Below are 21,140 nucleotides of genomic sequence, written 5' to 3'. Positions count from 1 at the left end.
TTATAACTGGACGCGTTATGATTGACTTTTCCACTATAATGTAAAAACTGAAGTCGAAAATAAAAGAATGAATTTGCCGCTAGAAAACTCACAGCAATTATTGATGGAATCTCCACGCTATTTTCCACTCAAAGAGCTCCCAGAATGAATGCCTTGGATTAAGGGGGTGGAGAGGTTTCAAAGTGCCGGGTATTGATTTTAAATACTCCCCCAAACTATGTACTTATGGTTCTTTTGTTTATAAAGAGCTGGAATTTTCATTCATCCCTTTTCATTGAAATCCCTTCTTACACCAAACGTGCGGATGCTGATCTGGATGGAGATCCCGGTTTCAATCAATCTTCAGGCAATAGCCGAGGGAGTTATGTGTCTTTTTATTGGAAAAATCTTCTCATAACTCACAATAAATAGATAAAATTGAAAGCTCATTACTTCAATAACTTTTCTACAATTTAAGGACTAATTTTACTTATAATATCTTTTCAAATTGGTATTCCAACTAAAGTGAAATACATGTAGGTCCAGGTTCGGTACAATATATTTTAGAATAAAATAGACTAAACTGTAATTTACATATATGTCCTGAATTCTTGAAAAAAATTGAGAGCCTTGCACTTGCAAACTCAACAAAAATTTGTATAAAGTTGTTCATTAAAGTTTGGTTGAGGTTTCGAGGACTTGACGGATGGTGAATGCATATTTCAATAAGCTCCATAGAGCCGAGATGTGGGGGTAGATGTAACTCGTGGGAGCCTAATGAATAAACATGAGGGCGATTCCTGTGTGGCTATATAACTTAATTTATTCCAGGAAGGAGAGTCAATTTGATGGAATCAGTGGACAAACTGGCAGCTTTTCGGACCACACATCCTTCCATATTCAATCACCTTCCTGAAGCATGGGTGGGAAGCGTGATAGGAAGTGTATTTCTCCGATGTTCGCATATGTGACTACATTGAGGAGAATTTTCCGAGAATTTAAGCACATTTCCGATAACTCATTTTTACTTTTACCTCATCCTTGTTTTAGAAGAACTTTTGGTTGAGCTTTAATTAAAATATTCTCACCGCACAGATCGATTTTAAATTCTATAAGTCATTCGGTCAAATAAGTTATGACAAGAAAGAAAAAGTAATGTGTTAAAGTTGAAAACTTAATATCGCCAAAATAATTACAATGCATCGAGAAATTTTTTTTGCTATTCTTCCCAATGAAATAAGTGAATTATCACTTTTCCCAGATCAAGGTACTCCATTTGTTAGTTAAAACTCTGTGAGTTAATTTTTGGTATGTGCATAAGAGATTAAAACCGCGGAACGGTACCCAAAGCTTATAATTTATGGCTTTTCATCTCTCACAAATGCATTTTGTATTCTCTAGGTGGACGAAGAAATATGCAGGAGAGACAGAATTGGAAATAACTTCTAGAATTATTCAAATTGTTCCCATGACACGCGGAAAGGGAAGGAGGAGGAAAAGTTTCCAGAAAATTTCAATTTCAACCGTTTTTTTATTTATATTTTATACAAAATTCACGTATACTATGAAAAATATTAGAATCTCCTCATGCCCTTCTGCATCTGCATATTTTTCTCAGCATGAACCAAAAATGCATATTTCATGAAAGTGTTTTAATTTTCATAGTGGGAGGGGTGGTATTCAGCCCCAAAAGTACCTACAATGTAGAACCTACATGGAAAGCTCTTTTTTTCGCCACATATTTATATTCACCTGAAAATGGGTTTACTATTGAAATTAAGGGAGAATAAATTTTACAAGTTCAGTCCGTTAAGCCACAATATATTGAACATATCGCATGGGTATGGTGAAACTTGTGGGATCTAAGTGTGAAACTTATGTACTAACGTGAGATCAAATAAATTGTGAAAAATTGCATAAATATGTTATTTATATAGAAATGTTCATAAAAGCTTTCGGCTTAAAATTATATATTATACATAATCCCTTATGTCTTTACCTTTTGAGGACCCTATGAAACATCTCTCCTCAATCAAATACTTTGAAAAACTAATTAATACCTATATAATTTAATTTTGAAAAATATAATATTTCACGTTGTGGTCAACATATGACCAAGAAACGCGAAAGAGTTAAGACAGTCTATTGAATTTACATTTCTGTAAAATAAATATTTCCTTGTGTGTTAAACCCAACATAAAAGACAGATGAGTCATATATCCAGACATTTAATAGCATCTTTTAACATTTCATTAATATCATAAAAAAAATTAACAGAACGGTACAAATCCCTATTAGGTTTTTTTCTACAATTCACGACTTATAAATTATAAAATTTTATTTCCATAACTTCATATATTTTTCGTATTTGATGGAGCATCAATTCATTATTTTTTTTTTCATTTTATTGACTCTTGAATCATAAATTTTTTCCAGATATATTTATGATTTTTTATGATTCAGTATTTTTATAACCATAGACGTTAGTTTATTTTTACATACCCATATGTATGTATATTTGAGATCATAAAGAAATAGTGATAAAAATTCATAAAATACGCAAAAAAATATCATACACACTTTTAAATAGATTTTAACGAACTGAAGGGCTGAAGTTGGAAAAACATTGTAGGGTTGAGAGAAAATAAGTTATTAAAAATTGTGGTGTTGAAAAAGGCTAATTAAAATGACATTATCCACCCTAATGGAAAACTTAATGAGATAATTGACAAAATTAAAATGACTTTTGGGTTATTGATTAAATTTAATGCTCCATATTAATTTGATTGCACATTTATTGAGAGATTTTATTAATAGAACGAGATTGAACCAAGTGCGACCCTTTGCTTTTGAATTTACGTTGATAACTGAAAAATATTTTAATTAATATTATACTTTTATATTTTTAATATTATACATACTAGGAGAACTTTTATGTGTAATAAAATAAAAATCAATCTCTCCTGTGTTGGGAGAACCAATTAAAATTAAGAATAAAATAAAATATGGTTTGAATCTGGAAAATCTTCCCTTATAAATACGTAAAATAATAGTTGGGATTTGTGGGAAATTTTCTTATAATATTTTACAGTGTAGGGGAAATTTGAAATGTCAACTGAATTCTTCTTCTTATTCTCACTCTTTTCAAAAACTTTGTATGGCGATGACGCCGTGTTATTTTTCTCTAATAAATTCTATATTTAATCATTAAAATTTCTTTCGATCCGGAGGATACGTAGTTCTAATCCTTTCTTATCTTTTCATGTGTGAATACCAAAGGTGCGTCCGGAAGCAAAGTCCAAGGTCATTGGGAAATATTTGTTAATCTGTTCTCTTTCTATCTCTGTGGAAACATAAAGGTGCGTGAGTGCGTCAGGAAGTCCAAGGTCATTAAGAATACATGCTAATCTCTTCTTATTATTTCTCTTCGGAAACATAAAGGTAATTGCATCAAACATAATCTGGTCCTTCGTGGGAAAAACGATCAGCGATGACTCTGCGAACGCTAAAGAAAGACAGACAGCGGGTGAAAAGTCATCTCCTAATACTCAAAAAAGATAGTGTGGATGTCCTGGATGCACCAAACGTGAAAGCAAAGATTCTACAAGTGAAAGACCTGATTGGTGAGCTGAAGGCCATAGACAATGCATTGGAAATACTGATGGACAATCTTCCTCAAGAGGAATCGGCAGAGATTCAACAGAGGACAGACCAATTGCTAGAGGAGCTTTATGACTTTCAAAACACTCTCACCACCAGGTTGGCGACAATTGAATACGTGCCACCACCACAGACACCACAACTTGACACAACCTTGACCACAGATCCAAACAACACAGACACAAAGACACAACAGCTCATTGACCTACTGATCGGACGATGCAAAGATGATGACACGAAGGATGTTAAGTACGTAGCACGCACCAAGCTCCCGGAGTTGGCTTTGCCGACATTCTCGGGGGATTACAAAGATTGGCGCACATTCTCCGACACATTTCGTAGCACAATTCACGAGATCAGTACAATTCCTCCAATCCAAAAGTTCCAATACTTGCGGAATTGTCTCAAGGGGGACGCAGCGTACCTTTTGAACAACATTGAGATGACAGAAGCGAACTACCAGACAGCCTGGCAGGAGTTGGAGGACAAGTACAACAAGAAGAATTTGATTGCAAACAGCTACATGAACACGTTCCTCTCACAGCCAAAGATTGTTAAGGAAGACGCCAAGGAGGTCGCAAAGGTTTGTGCTCTCTTCAAAGAATCCATTGCGGGGCTCGATAGGCTGGGCGATGAGTGCAAGACACGTGATTTGTGGCTGGTAAATCTGATGCTGAAAAAGATGCACGAAGACACAGTGACTTTGTGGTCAAAAGAGCGGGATTCACGGACAATCCCCACATTGAATGAATGGTTCTCCTTCTTGGAGAAACGATGCGATACACTACTGCAAGTACAAGAGGGTAAGACGACATCCCTTCCGGACAAACCGCGTCAGAAGAACGAGGCAAAGGTTCATCACATGGACACCAAGCAGTGTGTAATGTGCGAAGGCAACCACACGCTCGCGGATTGCGGCAAATTCAAACAGGCCTCGATTTATGACCGCCAAAAGCTGGCTTCAAACAAAATGTTGTGTTTCAATTGCTTGAAGCCCAATCACAGTCAGAAAACTTGCTCCAGTAAGGGCAGATGTCGCACATGCGCAAGCAAGCATCACACGTTGCTTCATCGCGATTCAGTTCAGGGTTCAAATGCAGATGCTTCTCCCCATGGGACGTCACAGCACGAACAAGCACCTCAGCCGACGGAAGGCAACACACGGAACTCTGGAGCAGCAAGTGGCAACAATCCTCAAAACGCGTTGAATTTCAACCATACACAAGGAAGAGGAACCACACTACTTCTCACAGCGAAAGTCTTTGTGCTCGACAAGATGAATCAGAAGAAATTGTGCCGTGTCCTCCTGGACAGCGGCAGTGATTGCACATTCGTTTCAGAGAAATGTGCCCAAATTCTCGGTCTACCTCGAACGGAAGATCGAATTGTAGTGAAGGGCGCAGGTGAGACGAACGTCGGATGGACAAAAGGACTACTTCGAATGACACTAGCCTCGCGCCACAACGAGCAATCAATTCAAGTAGAAGCGCACATTTTGCCAAAGCTGACATCCATCCTACCACCACACTCGATTGATACAAGCAATTGGCCCCATCTAGAGGGATTGCTTCTAGCTGATGATGAGTATGACAGTCCAGGTCACATTGACATTATTCTGGGAGTGGATGCAGTGATGAGTGTCCAAAAGCCTGACATGATTAAAAGCATCAACGGAGCGCCAGCAGCAATGAACACGATATTTGGCTGGGTTCTAGGGGGTCGTATCAGTCAGCAAGACAGTTATGTCGTGACCACACGCCACATGCAATCCTCTACGGATGAAATTGTACATAAATTTTGGAAAACGGAAGAAGTTCCTACCCAAGCCGTCCTGTCACAAGAAGAGAAATTTTGTGAGCAACATTTCGTGGATACACACAGCCGCACAGCTGACGGACGCTTCAGTGTACAACTGCCTTTCAAGGGCGAACGAGAGGTTCCGGGCTCTTCCTATGAGCGCGCAAGGGCACGATTTCTTAGAGTCGAGAAGGAATTTGAGAAAGACAGGGAGTTCCAGGAACAATACATCAATTTCATGTTGGAATACCTAGCCATGGGGCATATGGTGCCTGTGCCGCAACATGAGATCTACAAGGAACCTGGACAGCAGTATGTGATTCCACACCAAGCAGTGCTTCGTCCTAGCAGCACCACTACAAAACTGCGCGTTGTTTTCGACGCTTCATCGCTCACATATCCCGACAGAGTTTCATTGAATGATAAATTGGCGGTGGGCTCAACTGGACAGGACGACATCTGGAGTATACTCGCAAGGTTCAGGACGTATGAAGTGGCTTTCACGTCGGACATTGAAAAAATGTATCGACAAATCTTGGTTGACAAACAGGACCAGGATTTCCAAAGGATAATTTGGCGAAATTCTCCGGAAGAACCAATGAAAATCTACAGGCTGACGACTGTCACCTACGGCACGGCAAGCGCGCCATTTCACGCCACTCGGGTTCTCCGTGAGATTTCCTATCAGGCAAGGGAATCGCATCCTCAAGTAGCAACAGCCATCGTCAAAGGCTTTTACATGGATGATCTCGCTTATGGATGCTCTACAGAAGGCGATGCTATCAAACTACAGGAAGATACACAAGAAGTTCTCAGCAACGCAGGATTTCATTTGCGCAAATGGGTTTCGAATTCTGAGGCATTCATGAGGAAATTGGATCCAGCAGTGTGTGCACTTTCTCCAGACGAAGTGTTTACAGAAGCAAAATCAGTGTCTGTTCTTGGACTGCAATGGTTTCCCGGTGCTGATAAGCTGACTTTGGACATTGAAACGCCAGCTTCGGTCACCACAAAGCGGGAGCTACTGTCAGAGTGTTCAAAAACTTACGACCCACTGGGTATCATTGGCCCGGTTACAGTGATGTTCAAGATACTGTTTCAAAAGCTGTGGCTGGCAAAAGGCGATTGGAATGATGAGATTCCAGATGAGGTGAAACGAGAATACGAGCAAATTCGAAAGGAGTTTCATTTGCTTAAAGATTTTAGTGTTCCCCGATATCTTTCGTGCACGGGGGGGAGCGTCGAAATTCATGCATTTTCGGACGCTTCTACAAAAGCAATAGGCGCAGTGATCTACGCGAGAGCTGTCACACCTGATGGAAAGTACTTGACTCAATTGGTGACGAGCAAGAGCCAAGTGGCACCTATCAAAACGACGACAATACCAAGACTGGAGTTGAATGCAGCCCGCCTGCTGTCAAGACTAGTGGAAAAATTGAAGGAGTCTTGGTCACATCTGCAGTTGAACATCTATGCCTGGACTGATTCTGCCATTGTGTGGTATTGGTTGCAGGGTGATCCACATCGCTGGAAACTTTATGTTGCAAATCGGACTTCTGAAATCCTGGACGTGATTCCTGCAAGTTCATGGCGCCATCTCAACAGTCAGGACAACCCAGCCGACTTGATCTCACGAGGAGTTCTCCCATCCACATTGGTCGACAGTGACTTGTGGCGGCATGGGCCCAGTTGGTTGAGGAGTGATGACTCAGCGTGGCCAAATACACTTCCTAGAGGAGTAACTGGAGATTTGGAGGAGAAGCGTGATGCAAAGAAATTGTTGACTACTCAAAGCTGCATTGATGTATTTGAGGCAATCGGTGACTATCACAAAATGATTCGAGTTGCTGCACTCGTCAATCGTTTTATCAGAATCTGCAAAGGGGATAAGGATGCCAGGGGTCAAGGTGCACCCACAGTCAAAGAATGTCACGAAACGGAGCGATGGTTGATTCAGAAAATACAACAAGAGTCTTTTCCCGATGAGTACAAAGCCTTAAAACGGAATCAACAAGTGAAGTCTTCAAGTCGACTGAGCTCGATGCTTCCAATGCTGGATGAGAATCAACTGATGCGAGCTACAGGGCGCATTCGTCATGCCAATGTACCCACACAACAGAAGCATCCTATCATTTTGCCTGGAAATCATCCATTCACGCGCAAACTGATTGTCTACTACCACGAGTTGAATCTACATGCAGGAATGACGTTGACAAAGAGTGCGATTCAGTCCAAGTACTGGCTCACATCTGCTCATAGCAGCATCAAAAAGGTGATCAACAGATGCGTAAAGTGCTTCAAAGCAAATCCGCGAATTCAATATCCACAAATGGCGGACCTACCTGCATATCGAGTACAAGAGAAGACAGCATTTTATAACACAGGGGTTGACATGGCAGGACCCTTCATGATCAAATCCTCCAAATTGAGAAAGGCTCGTCGCACCAAGGGATACATTTGCCTATTTGTGTGTATGGTCACGAAGGCCATCCACCTCGAACTCGTGAGCGATTTGTCTACAGAGTCGTTCCTAGCGGCTCTTGGTCGCTTCACAAGCAGGCGCGGATTTCCCGCAAACATCTACTGTGACAATGGAACAACATTCGTTGGAGCTGCTTCCCATCTTACTGGCGAAACAAAACGGCAAGCAGTAAAGAAGCATCAAGAGAAGGTCACGCGAGAGATGTCTCGTTTCAACGTACAATTCCACTTCATCCCACCTCATGCACCCACGTTTGGAGGATTGTGGGAACGAGGAGTTGGGTCAGTGAAAACACATCTGAAGCGAGTTTTGGGAGAAACTTGCCTTACGTACGAAGAATTTTACACCATACTGGTTCAGGTTGAGGCTTGCCTAAACTCTAGGCCGTTGTGCGCCTTGTCCTCGGATCCAGGTGATTTTGAAGCTCTCACCCCTGGACATTTCCTGGGACCATTGCGATCGGTAAATCTTCTGCCCAGTCCAGACTACAGTGACGTGCCCATGAATCGACTGAGTCGGTTCGAATTTCTCCAAAAATGTATACAGTCCATTTGGCATCGGTGGAAGGCAGAGTACCTCACCACATTGCAGGCACGCCCCAAATGGCAGAAGATCTCACCAAACCTTGAATTTGAATTTTGAATTTTATTGGGTTTAATATCCCGGTGATACATCACAATATGGGACTATATACATATACATGTTATAATAAGGAGTTGAGACAGAGCATTCGCGGGTAGGGGAGTGCGAGACAATATATGAGCACATTCATAAGTCTAATTCTAAAGTATCAGCTAGTTGTTTTCTAATTTCTTTGCTACTTTTTTCTAAACAATTTATATCACTTCCTAATAACTTATTATAATCATTTATTGATTGAAATTTTATGGCGTGCAAGCCGAACTTGGTGGTTTTTGGGGCACAATTTTTTATACAAATTTTTCTTGTGTTTATGTTTTTCTGTTTAAAATGAAGTGGTGTTTGAGTGTGAATTGTGTTAGTTATGATTTTGTGTATGTGAATAATTCTATTTGTCTTAATTATGTTTCTCACTGGTTGTATCTTAAGATCTACATAAAGCGATTGCGATCTTGTGAATCTGCTTAGACCAAACAATGCCTTGATTAATTTATTTTGAGCTATTTGAAGCCTATCTAATAAGTTTTGCGGCGCACTCCCCCACACAATAGCCCCATAAGAAAGCACACTTCCCGCCATAGCATGATAGATGTCCATCCGAAGTTTCCTGGAGACACTTCCATCAATGCTTCTTCTCAGGACCCCAGTGAGAGCCGAAATTCTCAATATTAGCCCATCAATGTGCTCCCTAAATTGAAGGCCACTGTCCAGGATTACGCCTAGGTATCTAAAGGTGGTAACCTCCTCCAAAATCGAACCGCCAAGGGTGATGTTCAGGCCAGTTGTTCCCCTGTTGAAGATCATGTACTTGGTTTTTTTGGGGTTTGCGGTGATTTTGTTAGCACACGCCCAGGATCCAAAGGCAGACAGGTCTTCATTCACAGCGCTCTCGAGGGTCTCTGCGTTGTTCCCAGTATGGAGGATGCATATATCATCCGCATACATGAATATGCGACCCTTTAGGCCCGCCCTGTCCACGTCATTTATGAAAAGTGTGAACAAGATCGGGCCCAGCCGACTGCCTTGTGGTACACCGGCCTGGCAGATCTGCTCCTCAGACATCAACTCTCCCTGGGACACGACCTGCTTTCTGCCTCTCAAATAATCAGTTAGCCAATCCCCCGAAGTGCCAGTAATCCCATATCTCGCCACCTTACGCAACAGCCCAACATGCTCCACCGCATCGAACGCCTTGCACAGATCGATAAAAACCGCCACCACCGTCTGGCCAGAATCACGCGCATCCTGTACAGCTGCCACCAAGTCAAACAGCGCGGATTCGGTTGACGATCTTTGGCGAAAGCCATACTGACAGGGTGTGAGCACATCGTTTCTTCGGACATAATCAGATAATTGCTCAGACACCACTCCCTCAAGAATTTTACTGAGGACTGAGAGCACACTTATAGGGCGGTAGTTTCCTAGGTCACTTCTTTCACCACCTTTATACACCGGGGTTATTTTACTACATTTCAGAAGGTCAGGAACCACTCCCGTAGATAAGCTTTTGTTCACAATGACTGCAATTGGAGGAGCCAGGATTTCACTACACTGCTTATAAAGTGATGTGGGGAGACCATCGATTCCCAAGGCTTTAGTGTTTTTTAATTTTTTTATAAATTTTTGTATTTTAACACAACATATCATATCAAAGGAAAATAATTTATTTGAGAGTTTTGCACAGTCAGGGATAGTATTTGGATGTTTGTTTATTAAATTTATGCCAACTGATGCGAAGTGATCATTAATTTTATTTAAGTTTTCTTGCAGTTCGTATTTATTTAAGCTATTTAATATGTTTGGTTTCTTTTTTGGTATTTTCTATTGTACACTAGCATATTAATTGTTTCCCAATTTTTCTTTGGATCATTTTTATTTTCTTTAAATTTATTTGAAAAATACTCTTCCTTTTTTTCACTTTTGCATTTTTCCACTAACGAGCACCAATATTTATATTCTTTTCTCAATTGTTCATTGCACTTATCCTTCTGATATTTTTTAAACCAAATGTTCTTCCTTACCACCAACTCAGCAAATTTTTTGTTAATCCATGGTCTTCCACAATGGTCCACTCTTACATATATTTCACTTGTATTGTTTTTCACTATTTCTTGAAGATCACTTATAAATTTATTTGTTCCAGATTGCAGTGTATGTTGTGAGACACTGAAATTATGTCCTTTCAAACGCTCATGAACTTTTTTCATATTTATTTTCTTTATAGTAATTTTTTTATTTTCTTTATCTATTTCACTTTTTATTTTGTGAGGAAATTTAATTTCCCCTACCATCACACAGTGGTCAGAAATATCAATGTCAATGTATGAGAGCACGAGGGATAGGGCGAGATTGTTTGTATAAATATGATCCAAAAGAGATCCACTAGATTCTCTGGTAGTACTACCGGGGTTGCAAATGGCAAATTTTTCACACATTAAAATGTTTTGAAGATTCATCGAGCATTGTGCAACTTCTTTCGCCCGAGAATTTAAGTCTATGTTAAAATCACCAATAAGCAGGGTATTTTTTTTGTTGCATTTAGGGATTTCCTGGCTTAATATTTCATAAAATAATTCTACGTTCTTGTTTGCATACCCTGGCGGTCTATATATAACCATCACATTGAACAGAGTTTTTTTCACACAAATTTCTAGAGTGAGGATGCTGTGCCTATTATCACAATAAGTTGATATCAATTTGTATGCGAGATTGTTTTTCACGAATAGTGCACAGCCACCACCAGTTCTATCACATCTTCCCACATTTATGAAATTATAGCCACTCAGGTGTACAAACTTTTCTTCCTGCTCTTTCACCCATGTTTCAGTCACCGCAATAAAGGAGATCTCTTCACCAAGCACTTTCAATATAGCCTCAACTTCATCAATTTTGTCTTGAAGTGAATGATCTGGTTCTATACCAGCAACAGACAGCACCAGCTAAATGGGAGCTGGGACGCGTATTGGAAGTGCAAGCAGGAGACAAAGGGACCGTACGAGTCGTAATCATCAAGACAGCAAATGGAATTTATAAACGTCCTGCAAACAAGATCGCCCGTCTCCCAATACAATGAAGGTTCCCTTCAGGAGGGGAGGATGTGGGAAATTTTCTTATAATATTTTACAGTGTAGGGGAAATTTGAAATGTCAACTGAATTCTTCTTCTTATTCTCACTCTTTTCAAAAACTTTGTATGGCGATGACGCCGTGTTATTTTTCTCTAATAAATTCTATATTTAATCATTAAAATTTCTTTCGATCCGGAGGATACGTAGTTCTAATCCTTTCTTATCTTTTCATGTGTGAATACCAAAGGTGCGTCCGGAAGCAAAGTCCAAGGTCATTGGGAAATATTTGTTAATCTGTTCTCTTTCTATCTCTGTGGAAACATAAAGGTGCGTGAGTGCGTCAGGAAGTCCAAGGTCATTAAGAATACATGCTAATCTCTTCTTATTATTTCTCTTCGGAAACATAAAGGTAATTGCATCAAACAGGATTTCAAAATTGCTTTAGGATTCCCCAAATTTCACATATCCCACAATTTGTATTTTGGAATTCTTATAAATCTATTTTTGACATATTAATCTTTAAAAATTCTTCATTCTACCTTTTGGTGAAGAACAATTTATTGTTTTAGTAGAAAATTAGGTCATATGAGTAAATTGAAATTGTAAAATGGATGTTTAAATTTTGGTCAAACTGAAAAAGATTTTGAAATTTGGGACAAATTTTTGGACTGTTATTCCTCACTAAATAGATTCTTTGTTTTGCGTTTTGCGTGGGTTTTATTTTGTCTTACCCATTTGTAGCCTGTATTAGTGAATATCAATTTGTATGTCAAGGTCTTTGCAAAAATTTTGTCGTTTCTAAATGCGTAAAATCTATATTGTTTTGATATCTCATTAAGTTATTTTTCTGACAGGATAAAGTTGTATACTCATAAAAAAATAATTACATACGTTTCAGTTGAATTCTCAACTAAAACCTCCAAATGGAACCCCCAGCATCGGGGAATTTATCAAGTGAGATAAAAACATTGATAATTACCAACTTATAGTTTGCTCTCTCAGAAACTTTTCCCTGCAATCACAGAAAGTGCAATGAAGTTTAGTTAAAATGTTCTACGTCGTATAATTGCATTTTGTCAACTTACATTTCAAAGAACAGAGAAAATAAAAAAAATTGAAATAATGAACATTTAAAATAGAATCACAAGGAATTCAATAGAAAATACCTTATTGAGTATTATTGTGAAAATGAAATTCTTAAGTATGTGCAGTAGCATTTCATTGATTCGAATTCAAACGATATTCATATTGGAAGACTTCCAGATGAATAGGGGCGACACGTTGAAGCATTTGTTATTACAATTTGTTGAAGCGAAGAAATATTTCTTTAGCTCTCTAAAGTGAAACGGATGATTGCAATTTGGATATTTTCTCATTTCCCCGCCATGCATTCTTTGGGCGTTAAGCGAAACAATGTTGAAAGCATTCTGGAAGTTCCCGTCTTGGATGACATTCAAAAATGGCAACAAGAGGAAGCTCCACCAAGCAACGAGATCTATTGAAAGCTGCCTTTTTTGTATATACCCCACATTCGTTTTCGCATCGCTTATATGGAATATTTTCCCCATTTTCCACGCTACTGCAAAATGTTGGGGTTCAGCTGGCGCGTATTTTCCATTTAAGTTTCGTAGAGCTTTTGTCTCCCGTACGTGGGAAAAGTTTCTTCTTTTGTAAGGTGAGCTTTTCCCACCATATACCCCAATTCATCCACCCACACCCCAACCCTCTAGAAAACGTATACAATTTTCCCATTCCATTCAGCAAAATAACACACACACATTGTTCTCTTATTGTGAATTACGAATTTAGCGAGTCAACGCAAAGTAAATCCCCGGCATTTTGGGGTTAGTTAAAACTGCTTGGTATACACATTCCATGAGGGGCGAATAATTCCAATTAAAGAAATATAAGTTTTTAGTTATATGGGGTGGTATTCTAGGATAGAGACACCTTTCAAGATCAAGATAAAAATCAAAATAAAGACCAAGACTGTCGGTATTCTACTTTACGACGAATTATCCAGGAAAGTAAAATCAAAATTTGCGTTATCCTACTTGTCAGTTTCTTGTTTTCAGCTTCGCGCCAACAAAACTTTAGCGATATCTCTTTCTAACGCATTAAATTTTTCTATTGCGCTTTCTCGTTCGCTCTTGGATGACAATTGAACGAAATTTAAACACTTCATGGGAATTTCTTCCCTATTGCCATTACATCCAGGAGCCCTGATTGTATAATCTCGGCTATTATTCCCAGGCATTATTGCTCCGGGAATGGAATGAATATTGTCGGAGAGGTGCTTTCTGCCTCCAAATTATGATAATTTGGTGGTAACTGGGGGGGGGGGGGGAATGCTACTGCAAAATTTTGAATTTTTCTTAGGAATCGTGGTCACTTCTTCTTGCTATTGATGGAGTGACCTCCAGATTAAGGATCTCATCCCAGGATTGTCATATCCTGGACAATCCTGGGATTCTGGGGCAATTTTTTAATTTTTTTCCAGGATTAGTGGTCACTTCTCATTGGTAATGATAAAGTGATCTCCGGATTGGGCATCTCATCCCCGGATTGTCACATCCTGGACAATCCTGAGATGCTGGTGCAAAAATATTTGTTTTTCGCCGGAATTGTGGTCACTTCTCATTGGTAATGATAAAGTGACCTCCGGACTAAGGATTTCATCTCAGAACTATCAAGCCCTGGACAATTAGGGAATGCTGGTGCAAAATTGTGGTTTTTTCGCCAGAGTAGTGGTCACTCCAACATTACTAATAGGAAGTGACCATAAATCCGTCGAAAAACCCAGAATTATGCACCAGCATCCCCTAATTGTCCAGGACTTGATAATCCTGGGATGAGATCCTTAGTCCGGAGGTCACTTTATCATTACCAAGGAGAAGTGACCACAATTCCGTCGAAAAACCCACAATTTTGCACCAGCATCCCAGGATTGTCCAGGATGTGACAATCCTGGGATGAGATCCCCAATCTGGAGGTCACTTTATCATTACAAAGGAGAAGTGACCATAATTCCGGCAAAAAACAAACATTTTTGCACCAGCATCCCAGGATTGTCCAGGATGTGACAATCCGGGGATGAGATCCCCAATCCGGAGGTCACTCCACCATTACAAAGGAGAAGTGACCACAATTCCAGTGAAAAACAAAAAATTTTGCACCAACATCACGTATTTGTCCAAGATTTGACAATCCTGGTACAACCCGGAGGTCACTCTATCATTAGCAAGATGGAGTGAACACAATTCCGGCAAAAACCCGTCATTTTGCATCTGCATCCCATATTTGTACAAGAGTTTTCATATCTCCCATACTGAATTTACTTTGCCTTTACCTCATTTGAAAACCAATTTTTCAAAGGACCCCAAAACCGTCTTGGAATTTCACATAAATCCAAGACAATTTACGTTATAATAAGACCGTAAATCTCTATCGTAGAATACAAAATCTTGGAATATTTTTATCCAAGTCTCTTTTGACAAGTCATTTTGTAAATCTTTATTTTGATTTTGATGCGTATCTCAGAATACTAAAAGTCTTGGAAGTTGTATGGAGAAACAAGATTTTTAGGTTATGGTTCGACCGTAAATCTCTATCTTAGAATACCAAATCTTGAAATATTTTGAATTTCCAAGATTATCCTGAAAATTTCTTGGAATTTTAAAGTAGAATACCAAATCTTGGTTTTTTTCTTTATTTTGATCTTTATATTTATCTTAGAATACCGCCATGATTCTAAAATTTTTTTAAATTTTTTTTTAGTTAATATTTATTTCTCTGTCAGTTTAACTGCGTCTGCCGCACTGTGAAATTATTTAAATACAAAAAAAAACAAAAAAAAAGCTAATATATTTTTAGTCAAGCAAGACATTTTATATACCGCTTAAAATCCCTTTTTGGTACTCTTCTTGCATTGTTTTATTTCCAAAACATGGGGGTGGGTGGATTTTCCACCCCTTCACAGCCTCTTCGAGTGTTTGTACAACTAGTAATGTTTACCGAGGTCGAGGTTGAATAGCAAATGAATGAAAAGTCTGTAAATACCAGAATGGATTACATCGTATGGTGGAGCGAGCAAAAAAAAGGCGATCTCGCCAAGATTAATGTGAAAATGTGGGGAGGGTCAGCAGAACAAAAATCATGCAGCAATTCATTACATTTTCCACCAGCACTGAAATCCCATCGAGCGATCGAAACAATTCCTGGCCCGATGACCGAGGCAATATTCGAGAAAATTACTCAAGGGTAGAAGGGCAGGGCTTGATAAAAATCTGTAATATATGGGAATTATCTTTCATGTGAGATTCAATTCGAGGCAATTTCGTGATTGCCACTTAAGTGTGTTACGGGTTTATCTTGATGTTGCGTTTGTTATTATGATTAAAGAGATGAAATTAAAATTCCTCCATTTCTCCGCTACCCAAAACGGAATTGAAATGTTACACAACTAGATTAAGATGAAGATAACTCAACTTTTCCTTAAAAAGTTTTTTTTAAGTTAATTTTTATATAATTTTTGCATTGTTTTGTTTTATCAAATATGTTTCCACGGTTTCCTCCATATTATAATTTACTTTTAATACAACATTACATAAATGCAGCTATGTATAATACCATCCTTCTCCATTAATCAAAATAATATTTATTGATAAATTGTTATTTTAATAAAAATAGTAAAATACTTTTTTGACCATTTTGTGATTTTCCCTGAAAGCGAAAAATAAAATCTTTATCTTTGTACCTGCCAACTCGGTGCACATGAAAGATTTACCTCACGTCTGACAAAAGGTTTTCTCCATGAGGAAGAATTTATTTTTCGAATAGTTGCTGAAAAAAAAAGAGAACAAAATAGGCAATCTTCCATTATTTGCTTTATTTCTTGATGGAATTCTCCGCACTTCTTTTTCCACGTTACAACAATAGAAGACTCATTTATCGTAATTGCTGGCATATGCGTAAATTATGCTATTCTTATGATTATTATTGTTATCTTCACCAGAACTGCCATTCCCCTCTTTCCTACCCATTGAATTTGCACAACGAATATATAACACATTTCAGTGATGACTTCACTAATACAATATTCTAAACTCTAACAATATACTTATATTATAATAAAGAAAGTATGGCATACTATATATAATAAAAATCGAAATAGGGAGAAGCACTAACAATAGCTACAACCGTTTTAAGACCTGTATAAGAACCCAGCAATCAAATCAATGAAATGTTCATATATATTGTTGCATTTTCACATGAACTCGCTTCTCTTGCGGCGGAAATTCGGATGCGAAAGCCAATTCCCGAAAGTGAGCTTTTACCTTGCGGGTGAAACTTTCGCGTTGTATGGCAGATGAATAATAGTGCCCCCAGGGCGGATCAATTGTATTTCGTGGCCACGGATGCTGGCACGGGGAATTGTTCGTGCTCCAGGAAGCACCTCCGAGAGTATTTTGATAATTTCTCTAGAGTTCAAATTACAATTTCGGATGTGCTCATCAGACCAATTCCTCCTGCATGCACTTTTAATGCCACTCCAAATGGTAAAAATGCTAAATTATTAATTTATTTTGCTGTTTTCTACTTATATTCATCGTATTGTAATTTTATGGCATAAACTGCAGTGAGCTTTCCTGCGCAGACACTCAGAGAAATCTTCCTGGAATTTTTATATTTTTCCGAGAAAATAATTTTTCCATTGATTTTGATTAAAATTTTATAGAGGAAACTTTGGATGGAGTGGATCATGTAAGGGTACCAAAAAAAACCCAGATATACATATTTTTTGTCAAAGTTATCCCTATATAAAATAGTTTGTGTATTCAGTAGATGGATTCAGATGTAAAATGCAGCTTTCCATTATGAATTTTTTTATAAGTTTTTTCTACATTTGTTTATGAAAGCTTTGTTGCTATTGACCCACATACGTACAGTATAAATAGTAAAAAAAAATATATATATTAGAAAAATCATGAAATAAGTTGCATTTCACTGAAAATCTAGCTATAGGTATAATTAAAACCATTTTTAAAGTCAATAAAATAGGCGAGAAATTATTAGGAAATTATTTTCTCAAAACTATCAATGAAAATTGCAAGGTAGATTTTTTTGAGTGTAAGCAAGGAATTCTCAAGTGCATTGTAAAGACTTTGCTTCAAAATTTTCCATGGCCACGAGGCATTTAGTGTGAGCAGGTTAATTAAAAAACTTTGAGTACATTTTAGAAAATACATCCCCATGTTAATGCTCTTAAAATATCATTTTAATTCATGTCGCATGAATTTTCGGGATATTATTTAGTGTATATTTTGCTAACATTATTGTTTAGAATTCATGAAAGCATTGTCTGAAGGTAAGCACAACCTAATTTTCACGTGAAGAAGCTCCATGTGACATTTTGCAGTGCACCAATGCGGGAAAAATGTTGTTGGCGTGATTTGTGCCTCAAACATTCCGAAAATAAACTTTAAACAATTTCAACTTCAGTCAATTAGAGAGATAATAGTAAAAGCTCTCGAGACGAACTTTCAAGTATTTCGTTGTTTTGTGTAGGTATGTCTTGAGCAGGGGGAGTGTGGGAGCATAAAAAACTTGCAACTTCCACACAGTGTGCACGTCCCGAATTCTTCACTACCTACATTTTCGTTTTGAGCTTTTTGTACACGGAAAGCTCTCATTTTGCAATAGATCTACATTGTGTGTATGTGTATGTAGTGTACATATTATATTTCCCCTCGAGTGCATGCAAAAGTGCATTTCCGCTGGTGCGTTGACGCTATTGGGGTATCTTTTCAATGGCATCCATGACAAACTCAAACCCATGGACGGCCGTCGTGACCCAGCTGCTGTTGAGGGATGGCAACCAACTGGACGATGCCTCCGTGTCATCCGTCTCGGTGTCACCATCGAAGCTCCGTGCTCCGGCCATTGAGCGCCCACCTCCCAGATAATCAACATAATCATAATCGGAAACAATCGGATTAACCTTTGAATAGTAAATCGCTGCGAATGTTGAATAAATAATTAAGGCTGCAGTTGCCAGCTGTATGGGATGAGATAGAAAAAGGATTTAGGGTGAAAATCACGTTGGAAAAGCTAGAGCGTGTGGCACACATCATTTTGATTATTATTATTAGTATATATGCGATAGCTCTCCTCATCATATTGCATCAGCCATTGCACATGGATGTTCAGGGAGGCGTCAACGAGAGGAATTAGCGCAAACACGATGACTCGCTGTGAAATTGAAATTTATTGCTAAATCCCAGCTCTCGCCAACGACCCTACAGGCACATAACAAGTCATTGCTAAGGGACGAATGAATAACAAATTGTGTTGTTAAATTACGCACCAAAATGTTTTCATCAACAATATTTACTCTTTAGTTTATGCAGAAATGCATTGTGTGTTTTGCTATATTTTAAATTCAAATCTGATTTAATATTTGAGTTGTGCTTTCTCATTTTCAAAATTCAAATTTGAAAAAAATACATTTTGAAAAAAAAAGGGATACAGATTATTTTTCTGTTTATGCTAAATCTGTTTTACGTGAGTTTTATGTGAGTTTACTAAATAAATTTTAGCAACTCAACATTATTATTATCATGTAACCTAATCCCTCCCTTTATGCTCTCCCTTTTGCATCCATGTCCTGCAATTTTGCAATGATATAATAATGACATGTCCTCCATAATGCAATTAGCAGTGATATGTTAATAAATTTTATGCTTTGTATACTCTCATCGCACATTGTCCATTTAATTATGCATACCTGAAAGGCAGCCCAAAATTTGTAGGATCCTTCTGTGATGACAAAGTCATAGTACCCCTTTAGAGGATCTCCCTTGATGTACCTGCCCTCCACTCTCGCAACTTCTGTGGTCGCTGGCGTATCTGTATGAGAGAGAATTTTCCTAAATTGAGCACATTCACGTTCATTAAGGGTAGATTATTCAGTTATATCCCCATTTAAACCATTTTCCCATTCCGTGATGTTCATGGGAAAATCGTGAGTATGAAATTTTCCACACAAACACTTCCGTTATACCACACGGTGATAAATGGGGAATAATTAGAAATTTAGAAGTGTCTCTAATAACACTTTAAATGATTCTTTTAAAAATATCCACTAGCATAGGGAAACTTCATTTTGTAGTATAAATTCAACATCAAAAGTTATTTAGGTTAATTTAATAACGAAAAATCGACTTTTTCTATTTTCGTACTCTCACTGAATTATTCATTAACCCCAAAAACGACCTTTTGCACTTTGCAATAGCTTTTAGCTCTTACAATTATATTTATTATATCTTCTACAATGCATTTTGGACGAGGTCAATTTGGAAGCATTTAATTATTTCCAAGTTTATCTGTATAAAAATACAATATTTTGTGCTTCTCATAATTTATTTAAATATATAAAATTATGGAGCTTATTCTGGCAAAAATATTTTCTTTTCTATCTATTTCGTCTTACAAGGGATTTTGTAAGATTTGGCATTCCCACAAAAATTTCTTTTTCATTCTTTTATAGTAACACATACACAAACCTCCGAAATTAGAACACGAAAACAGATGTCGCTGTTAAAATTTACGTTTTATCAAACGAAGTGAAACCGAAGATAGACGAAGTGAAATAAGTTAATGTAAATAAAGAAAATGAGGTTAAAGTTAAGTGAATTTATCAACAAAACACAATGGATTATTCGATTTTTGGTAAAAATTTAACCCTTTTAAAGTATTTTTGCATTTTCCATGCAAAAAATTTTCCATGAATTAAGAGTTTTTTCTTAATTTTTTTTTATCTAGACTGTCATGGAAAAAAATTGAATCATCCGGAGCTTTTGAACATCTGTGGCATCCACGGATTCCGGGAAGCGGGAAAGAATACCCGGACAACTCCCAGGCAGCATGAAATTTTTGTTTAATAAGCAGGATCTTATGCAGAATGATGGAAGCATTTGTGGAAGAGTTGAAATTGGTGGGACCAGCTCTCCGGAATGGTATTAAGAGAAGAAGTCGCGAATCTACATAGAATGTTCCTTAATAAAATGTCTTCCCATACTCTAACTTTTGCCTTTTTTCTACACTACAGAAGTATCTTTTAATGCAGTGCCTGTGTGAATGCATAATCTAATCATCTTCCTCAAGGCCAAGTCTCTGGAAAGTATTGACATTCGTTGGCATAATTCACAAAAAATGGTCAGATTTTTTCCACATATTTCACAATAAATTTTGTTAAAAAACAATTCCAAACACTCAGATTCATGTGAAATATCCGTCAAAGTAGTTAATTGCTGCCTATTATGACGATGAATCATGCTTTAGCGGTCACAAAAATCACAAAAAGATTGAAAAAGCACCTCGACAGGACCTTATAAATCATATGATTTTGTAAGATTTTCTTACAAGTTATAAGAAAAAATTCGGTCGGAATACCAAAATCTTTTCTTTTCTATTATAGCAAAAATGTTTCTCGCGACGTGTTCTAAAAGTTGAACT

The 21,140-nt window shown here is 37.8% G+C and overlaps 2 protein-coding genes and 1 long non-coding RNA gene across 4 annotated transcripts in view; 2 read left to right on the top strand and 1 right to left on the bottom strand.

Annotated features, from left to right (window-relative positions):
- LOC129789442 (uncharacterized) overlaps positions 1–21,140 on the bottom strand; it is an 885,568-nt gene that overhangs the window by 855,967 nt on the left and 8,461 nt on the right. The window contains exons 4-5 of one of the 2 annotated variants that reach the window (XR_008750445.1): positions 19,411–19,532; positions 17,285–18,681 (exon numbers count right to left, since the gene is read on the bottom strand). Coding sequence is in view for 1 of the 2 variants with exons in the window: in XM_055826260.1 (XP_055682235.1) it covers positions 18,415–18,681; positions 19,411–19,532 (389 nt within the window). In the remaining variant the exon portion in view is untranslated. Of the gene's footprint in view, positions 1–16,498; positions 18,682–19,410; positions 19,533–21,140 lie in introns of those variants that run through there. The other variant, XM_055826260.1, reaches the window with a different exon arrangement.
- On the top strand, positions 3,174–8,560 carry LOC129789246 (uncharacterized). Its single transcript, XM_055825897.1, has 2 exons — positions 3,174–3,338; positions 3,421–8,560. The coding sequence occupies exon 2, from the start codon at positions 3,470–3,472 to the stop codon at positions 8,558–8,560; it is 5,091 nt and encodes a 1,696-aa protein (XP_055681872.1). The 5' UTR covers positions 3,174–3,338; positions 3,421–3,469.
- LOC129789503 (uncharacterized) lies at positions 20,074–20,708 on the top strand. Its single transcript, XR_008750457.1, has 2 exons — positions 20,074–20,354; positions 20,448–20,708. It is a non-coding gene; the product is annotated as an uncharacterized LOC129789503 (long non-coding RNA).

Source organism: Lutzomyia longipalpis, chromosome 2 (assembly GCF_024334085.1).
Source record: "Lutzomyia longipalpis isolate SR_M1_2022 chromosome 2, ASM2433408v1".
Taxonomy (NCBI): domain Eukaryota; kingdom Metazoa; phylum Arthropoda; class Insecta; order Diptera; family Psychodidae; genus Lutzomyia; species Lutzomyia longipalpis.
Note: the sequence above shows the minus strand (reverse complement) of the source record. Positions and strands in the feature narration are given on the sequence as shown.

Coding starts and splice junctions, on each gene's coding strand:
- LOC129789246 (XM_055825897.1), top strand. CDS start 3,470: ATGACTCTGCGAACGCTAAAGAAAGACAGACAGCGGGTGAAAAGTCAT.